The 8,735-nt window shown below is 33.1% G+C and overlaps 2 protein-coding genes across 2 annotated transcripts; one reads left to right on the top strand and one right to left on the bottom strand.

Moving 5' to 3' along the window:
* The first annotated feature begins 457 nt into the window (after positions 1-457).
* On the top strand, positions 458-1,660 carry LOC25484009 (uncharacterized). The gene has a single exon (XM_013612750.1). It carries the CDS (start codon positions 458-460, stop codon positions 1,658-1,660), a length of 1,203 nt encoding a protein of 400 aa, XP_013468204.1.
* Positions 1,661-2,597: 937 nt separating this feature from the next.
* On the bottom strand, positions 2,598-5,378 carry LOC25484008 (serine/threonine-protein kinase-like protein CCR1). The gene has a single exon (XM_013612749.3). It carries the CDS (start codon positions 5,207-5,209, stop codon positions 2,903-2,905), a length of 2,307 nt encoding a protein of 768 aa, XP_013468203.1. The 5' UTR covers positions 5,210-5,378; the 3' UTR covers positions 2,598-2,902.
* Positions 5,379-8,735: the final 3,357 nt, after the last annotated feature.

The following is an 8,735-nucleotide window of genomic DNA, read 5'->3' as shown; positions in this document are numbered from 1 at the left end:
AAAATATTTTGCCCTCATGATTCAGTTCAAAAATTTGGATTCTGATTATAAATATACCAACAAAAATTTGGTTTTTGATTATTTAGTCCAAAATTAAATTTTGACTTCTGATTTATTTTATTTTTATTAATGGCTTTTAAATTAAGTCATAAAAATATTTTTCCCTCATGATTCAGTCCAAAAATTTGGCTTCTGATTATACCAACAAAAATATGGTTTTTGATTATTTAGTCCAAAAATAAATTTTGGCTTCTGATTTATTTTATTTTGATTATAGGCTTTTAAATTAAGTCATAAAAATAGTTTGCCCTCATGATCAGTCCAAAACTTCGACTTCTGATTATAAATATAATATATCTACCTCTAACAACATACTTCTTCGTTGGTTCACAGTTTTAACCTCTGTTCCCCTTGTTTTTTTTTTACTGTCTGATTTTTAATATCTAACTTCTTGTCAATGGAGGTAGATTGTGGAAATTTAGAAGCTCTTCCTCTTAGTTTGATTTTTGAAAAGTTGGTAGAGCGTATCGATCACATCTATTTCAGCGTGGTATGCAAGAATTGGTATTCCATCGCAAAGTTTAATTACCAAAATCGGCAAGTCAAAAACAACGTATTGCCCATGCTCATGATTCCCACTAAGAGAAGGTGTAAAACAAAGAGAGGTTTATATGGGATTTCATTCGACAAAATTTACAACTTTCAATTATCAGTCCCTCATAACAAGAGGCTTTGTGGTTCGAGTCATGGTTGGCTAGCAAAGATGGATATTACTATTAGTTCCAGACTTGCAACTATAACCCTACTTAATCCCTTCAACAATATAGCTTCCATCATTCTACCAACCATCTACATGAAGAATATGCTTGCAAAGAATATGCTTGGAGGAGGTAGATCAGTTCCTGAACGTAATGTTCATAAGGTTATTTTGTCATCTAATCCTACAACTAATCCACGTGATTATGTTGTTGTAGCAATTTATGGTGGGCGTGCATGTCTTGCTTTCATGAAAGCAGGAGAAAATTGTTGGACTCATATTGATCCTTACCATCATTGCTTCACCGATGTTATATTTTATAGAGGCCTAGTCTATGCCGTGGGAGGATGGAATCACATAGTCTCTTTCGACATTTGCAACTCGAGGGATTCATTCGATCCTGAGAAGATCAATGTTGTTTCACCTCTTGCGTTTGATACTGATTATGCTCATCGAGCATATCTTGTAGAATCATTGGAGGGAGACTTGTGGCTTGTTAGAAAATTTATTGGTTATGGAGATGATGACATTGATGAAGATATTAACCCGCCTAGTTGTGGTACCGAAAGATTTGAAGTGTATAAGTTGGAATTGGATCTTAAAAGTGGTAAGCTTATACATATGTTAAGACTTGATAGTTTGGGAGACAATGTTTTATTTTTGGGTGATAGTGATTCTATATCTATGTCGGCTTCGTATTTTGCTAATTATCTACAAAAGGATTCAATTTATTACACAGATGATTTTTACGAAGAGGATCCAATTTCTTACCCTAATGGACCGTTTGATATGAAAATCTTTAATGTGAAAGATGGAGGCTTTAGTCAACATTGCCGTTACCAACATTGGTTCACAAGGATGCCACCTTCACTATGGGTTATTCCACCATTTCGGTGGGATTGATATTTGTTAAGAGTCCCACATCGGTTAGAAGTTGGTCTGACAATTTGTTTATAAGTGGGGACAATCCTTACCTCACAAGCCGGTTTTGTGGGGTTGTTAGGCTAGGCCCAACCACGATTTCAAATAATATTTAAACTTGAAGTATGTTACTATGTTTTATTTTAATCAGCTTTTGTCTTATCTTTTTAGCGTTTGTTTATTTAACTAGTATTGTGAATGTGTGCAACACACATGAAGGATATTGTTGAGACAATTAACGTTGGTTACAATTTACAGTTTATCATCATGTTTAATAAATGTCTATTGTGCAATTGATCTTACTAGAATTATTACTGCAATATGAGTTTGTGTTTATCTTGATAATAGTAATTTGTAGAAGGTAACTAATATTGAAAATTCAGCCATCTTTAGGAACATTATAATACCTTCACGATTTAATACACTTGCTAAAATCGATTTTAATAAGATTATCACATATAAAAAGATGAACTGAATAAGTTATTATTTCAACAGAAAAGACCACATGCATTCACATGTTGAAAGTGTCATTAATTATAATGTGCAAGATCCTATTGGAAAGAAAAGTGTTTGAATTTTTACTTCGAGATGAAACAAAGATTCTTGTTCATGGAGATAACCAATAGCAATAACTTAAAAGTGATGGTTTGGTGGTTATTATGGTGACAAAAGTTTGAGAGTGTTACCTCTCAATAGCACAGCACTGCTATAAAGAGCAACATGCTACTAAAATACTCACCTTTGTGGATCCAAAGAAGAGTTGACTTTTTTTGTAGACTCTCATCATAGCATGAGTATTTTAAGTTTAGTTGACAATTTTGTGTTAATAATTGTTGGAAATTAAATCAAGTAAGAACAACAGTTATCAACTAACACATGATTAGACTAGTGGTTGCAGATTTATTGAATCAACAATGCCTGACCAAAGAAATTCATGTTGTGACTTTTATTTTTGCCACTGATATACATGAAAATAATTGTATCTGTATCTTTAAGATGATCTCAGGCTTATATCAGAAGAAAGAATTGTAGATCAACAATGTACAAATAAACAATTTTGTATAGTGCAACAATGCAATGTTCTTCACTTTGTGAAGTTTATGAAAAATGAAACCAAAGAAATTCAAATGATAATTAAGCAATCTACAACAAAATCAAAAAACAATTTACAACCGAAGAAAAGCTTTACTCACATGATCAAAACAAGCAATGAATTGATCAGTGTTATAAGATCAATCCATCCTTCACAATTTGCTCCAACCAAGATGCTATATCCGACATTGATGGACGCTCACTCGGATTCTCTCTCACAGCAAGCTCTGCTATATCGCCAAGCTTAAGCAAAGGCTCGACATTTCTCGGAAGAGCGACATTGCGATCAATTACGGCAGCTGCCTTACCTTGTTTGATCAAAGGCACTGCCCACTCAACAACATTAGGTGGATCAAAATCTCTATCATAGGCCTTCCTTCCACTTAGAATCTCCAACAACACAATCCCGAAGCTGTAAACATCGCTTTCCAAGTCACTGATAAGATCTTTATCACTCGAAGTAAGAAGTCCAAAGTCTGAAACTCTAGCCCCCCACTCTGAATCCAAAAGAATGTTGGAACTCTTGAGATCCTTGTGAACAATTGGAGGCAATAGTTCTTTGTGAAGGTACTCGATACCCTTTGCAGTTTGCATAGCTATCTTAAGCCTTAAGCTCCAATTGAGAGGAGAAAGACCACCGTGAATGTGATCAGAAAGTGTTCCATGAGACATATACTCATAAACAAGCAACCTCTCACCCATCTCAGCACAGTAACCCAACAAGTTAACAATATTAACATGCCGAATTTTGCACAAAATTTCCAATTCCATTTCAAAGTCACGATTGTTGGTGTGAATTATCGTCGCAGCGTTCGCTCTCTTAACAGCAACAATCCTCCCATCAGCCAAAGCAGCTTTGTAAACAAACCCATAACTTCCTCGCCCGAGCTCATTAAACTCCTTGAAACCATTAGTAGCATCTTTCAACTCCGAAAGCCTAAAAACCTGAGGCAAACCAGGACAAGACGCAGCCGAAGAAGCCGAGTGAAGAAGACCATTACCATTACCATTGACCTCATCATCATTCTCTTGTTCATGTTTACCAATACAAGACTTGGATTGTTTCTTTGTGCCATGTTTTCTCCTTGAACCCGTCGAACATCGAAGAATACACCCACAAGTCAAAATCAACAACAAACACAAAACAGAAGATCCAATTATTAGAACCCATCTACGAATATGATGCCAATGCCAAAACCCATTTGAAGAATGAAGTTTACAAACATTCAAACAAGAACTGTTCTGACAAAGAGAACAGGCTGTGCAAACTCTATCAGAATTTTGTGTGCAAGGACTAGACAAAAAGAAACCTTGTGAACAATTATACCCACAAGGTGAACAAATCCTCAAATCTTGTCTAACACATAAACTTGTCAAATCTGGTTGATTAAGAACACTAACATTGAAATCAAATTCATTAGCTTCACAAGAACTTGACCTACAAAGACCAGGACTTGAAAGCTCTAAAGGTGGGTCAAAATCAGGCTTTGAAGCGTTGACCAACCAACAATCTAAAAGAAGATCAGCTTCCCTTATACCACAAGTAGTATAATCAGAAGAAGCAATTGCCATAAAGCCATAACCTTTAGGAACCAAAGATGAATTCAAATTACCCCAACATTCAATCACATGATTATCCTCTCGAACACCACAAAAATGACGCGCCCCTCCAGAAAGGGAAACAAAACGAACCTCCGTTTTCAACGGAGGTTCAATATCACCCCAACATCTCAAATCACCGGAAGCATTCAAAACTCCGCATACAGCGGTCCTCCCTGCTGCCAAAACAGCAAAACTATCAGAAACATTTGAAACTTTCAAATTCTCCGAATTAGGCCCCCAACAAACCAACCCTCCATCTCTAACCTCACCACAAGTAAACCCTTCACCGGAAACAACCCGGTTCATTTCAAGATTAGTAACAGATTGATCGTCAAAAGACTCATTGATCACCGCCATTAATGTACCATTCTTACTTCTTTTCGCGATTTCCCAGCAATCCACCGTTCCTGAATCACGATCCGAATAGTAAGATCCTCTAACAGCACAGACATGATTCTGCCCGGCTGCAACGTGAGAGTAGGCGGTGGTCCTGTATGCCGGTGGAACCAAAATGGGATCTGCGTTTTGCTTAGAAGTTGCAGCCCAACAAAAAACTTGGGAAGTGTTGGCTAAAATGCCGCAAAGAAAACCTTCACCACCAGAAAGTGCTGACATGGCAGGTATGTTATTAACATACGAGGAAGAAGAAGGAGTTTGTGGTGAAGTTGTGTTTTTTCCCCAACAAATAACGTCTTGTTTTCCACTTGCGTCGATGGAACAAAATAACTCGTATTCTCCGAATGAAGCAGAGATTGGTCCCATGGTTCCAAAAGAATTAGTACCATGAAAGAAAAAGAAGAAAAGAATGAATAAGAGTGGTTTAAATGGAATATGCATGTTTGGTTTTGGGTTTTTGAGGAGAGAGATGAGGTTGTAGTGTCATGGATGTTTAAGGAAGAGAAGAGGGTGTGTTTGTGGGTTTTGTGATGAAGAAGAAGAAGTGAGAATAGTGTTTTGTGTTTATGAGTGTTTGATGATGACGATGAAACAACGTGGGTTTCGTTTTGCCACCTTTTTTACCTTAAATTTCCCAATTTGACCGTTAAATTTAACTACCTTAAAAGTACCGAACAAAGTTTAATTGCTTCGTACTAACGAATATAACTGGTTTACTGTCATCAATCTTCAATTTTACTGCTACTATATCAGATTTATTGTTCAATTTAGTCTTTTGAAATCAAAAAATTACTTGAATTAGTTTTGACTTTTCTAAATCATAATAAATTAGCCTTTGACTCATTGTAATAGAATTAATTTGTTCCTAAAAATTGCAATAGGAAATAAAAGTTGGGACTAACAACAAAGGAAATATTAGTTTTGACTTTTCATAAAAATTCAATCTCAATCACAAGTGTTGACTAACGATTAATGTTCCGCAAATCGAGTGTTAACTCTTCGAATTTACTGAGTTTACATTTTTAGGTACCAAAATCGTGTTAACTTGAAGGTAAATTCGGTTTCTAATAAAATCGAAATGTTTGACGAATTTGACCGAGTTAACACTCGGTAAACTCATGTAAACTCGACCGAGTTTACTGAGTTTTGCGAGCTTACATCCAAAAAAATGGCCCTTGTTTTGGACTATTTTTTTTCAAAACTCAAATCCATTTCTACAACATTACAGTAACACGTTGTTCCTCAAATGAAACGTTTCTTTTTATTTCTTCACTGAGTTCTCAAACCATGAACAGGGGAGCACATAAAAGTTAGGGTTATGATTCCGACTATGAAAATTCAGATTTCAACGCCGGTTAGGATTGCGGTAGTGGTGTTTGTTGACCTTTTGAAGAAATTAACTAGTTTATTTTTTAAATAGTTTTATTAACAACTTTAGGAACTTGTGAAACTTGATTTTTTTTGGATGGTTTTATGGATGACTTAAACTTAGAGACTTATGAAAATTATGATTTTGTGCGTTAATTTTTGTATTTTGATGCTAAGTTGAGCATAAAGTTTTTTTTTTCGTCAGGTGAGCATAAAGTTTTATTATGGTAGTTTGGTATAATTTTTCTTTGTAATTAAGTCATATTTTGCACTATTGACATATTTACAATATTATAATTAGCTTATATATGTCATGCATATAATAAATTTTATATAATTTTAATTTTAGGTAAACTCGTACGAGTTTACCTAGACAAAACGCATTGAGGTAAACTCCTGAGTTGCAAAACTTGGCTAACAACAAAAGAAATAAAATTGTATAGAAAAGTTGGGCAAAAAGAGCCGTAAGAAGTAAATTTTTATTTATAATTGACCGTTTATTAAATAGATCAATAATGTCTTTTTCAATGTAAACAAATAGGTTATTTGCATGAAACTCATTGTCTACTCATTGTCTATTTCTTCTCTATAGTTGTTACTGAGACAAGAAATATCAAATCATTTCAAATAAATCTATCAATTGTGTAATAGTGTTTTTACATTCTTTCTTTTAAAAAATAATAATAATACATTGATGCTTATATTATTTCATTAATAATAATTTGTTCAATACACCGAGGTATATTAGTGTAAATAGTATGACTAACTGACGAGTGATGGTGAGATGCCTAATTTATATTTGTTTCTTTGTAAATTATTAACATCCTAGTAGAAGCTTCCTTAACATATGTTTAATGTCCGATATGTTTCAAATAGAAACACCTTAGTTTAAGAGAATCTATAGAAAATTAAAAATAAAATAAAAAATCACCAGTTATGTTACGAAAATTTAACAATCTGAGGATTTATAAAGGTGTAGAGGTGATCCACGTAATGTGTTTTCTTTTCTCACATCCCTATGTAGAATGACAGTGAAATTTTCGAAGAAACAAATAATAGATGCGAGATGTCGTGTGATACTGCCCTATTTTGGTAGCTTTTCAAACAGACACTTACTTACTGCATGCCTTTGGTAGATTTGGTTGTATCCATGTCCTAGGCATTACATGTGCCTACCAATGTTATTAATTTGATAATTTTGACTTAAAAGATTTGAAGTTTTTCACACTAAGCACATATTTTATCTAATTTTCTTCAAAAGAAAATATTTTATAACACTAAGCACATATTTTATCTATTTTTCTTCTTTATCATGACACTTATTACTTCTTCAATAAGAAATGTCAAATTGTTTGTTGTTTAGCACAATTTTATCATGACACTTATCACTTCTTCGATAAGAAATGTCAAGTTATTTATCACAATTAGCACAATTTTATTGTGACATTTATATCACTTCTTCGATAAGAAATGTCATGTTATTTGGTTGTTCATCACATTTAACACGTATTTTAGCAAAATTATTTAGATCTTTTATTTGTCTTTTAAGATCTAAATTAATCATCAAAATTTATTAAATTAACAGATAATCTTCAATTTTATATACTATGATTGCATAGTTTTACTTAACAGATTTGATAGTTACATTCTTATGGTTTCTACTAAAGTCCAAAAATATGGTTAAAACAATAATAAATGTATTCCATATTTGTTCTAAAATAATGATATTTTTTTAGGGATAAAATAATGATATATATATATATATATATATATATATATATAATTTTCCATATATACATTATTTTATTTTAGTTTGGTACAAATTTTTCATATATGCACTCTAACACCTCATTTTAATTTTTAGTTTTCTCATCCTATCCTACCACATCACTTTTTCTATCTTTTTTCTCTCACGATGTCATAAGATTTTGAGTGTCCATCAATCTTTTTCCTTTGTTTTATTATTAGATAATTTACGCTTGAAAAAAATTGTAACTAATTTTATACACCAATTGTAAAAAGAAAAGCTTGTACATATGAGTCAACTTACTTATTAAATTTGACTTTTAAATTTCAAGGAACAGGGTTCGAATTCTTTTGAGGCAGTTGTAAATGATTGCTATTGTTATTAATTTTTGGAAAAAGATTGATGAACAATCAAAATAGTGTGACACCTCAGAAGAAAAAAATACATAGATAAATTTACATGATAAATGTGATATATTGTTAATGTGATAGAACGAGAATAAGTATTGAATAAGTGTATAAAATTTAGAGAAGTTTTTGTTGTTAATAAAGTAATAAGTACATAATTGAATATTTAAATGTTGTTTTTATGTGAATATATGAAAAGGTTCAATGTAAGTGAAGTAAGAATCTAAGAGATTTTATATGTAGGAAAGATATGGGTCCCGAAACAAGTTAAGGGAGAAGAAAGTGGCGTGGGTGAGTGTGACTGTCCACTAGGGAGAATGAACAAGACAGCCAACTTCATAATCTATTGCACTTGTGGGCACTTTATAAAAGGACAAAGGGATCTCATCTCATCTATGTCACTTCTTTGGTGTGTTACTTACTGTACTTTCTACGTAATTATGCA

The sequence above is a fragment of the Medicago truncatula genome, chromosome 1 (assembly GCF_003473485.1).
Source record: "Medicago truncatula cultivar Jemalong A17 chromosome 1, MtrunA17r5.0-ANR, whole genome shotgun sequence".
Lineage (NCBI taxonomy): Eukaryota > Viridiplantae > Streptophyta > Magnoliopsida > Fabales > Fabaceae > Medicago > Medicago truncatula.
Note: the sequence above shows the minus strand (reverse complement) of the source record. Positions and strands in the feature narration are given on the sequence as shown.

Bases quoted from the DNA above. Each gene is read 5' to 3' on its own strand.
- LOC25484009 (XM_013612750.1), top strand. From the start codon at position 458: ATGGAGGTAGATTGTGGAAATTTAGAAGCTCTTCCTCTTAGTTTGATT.
- LOC25484008 (XM_013612749.3), bottom strand. From the start codon at position 5,209: ATGCATATTCCATTTAAACCACTCTTATTCATTCTTTTCTTCTTTTTC.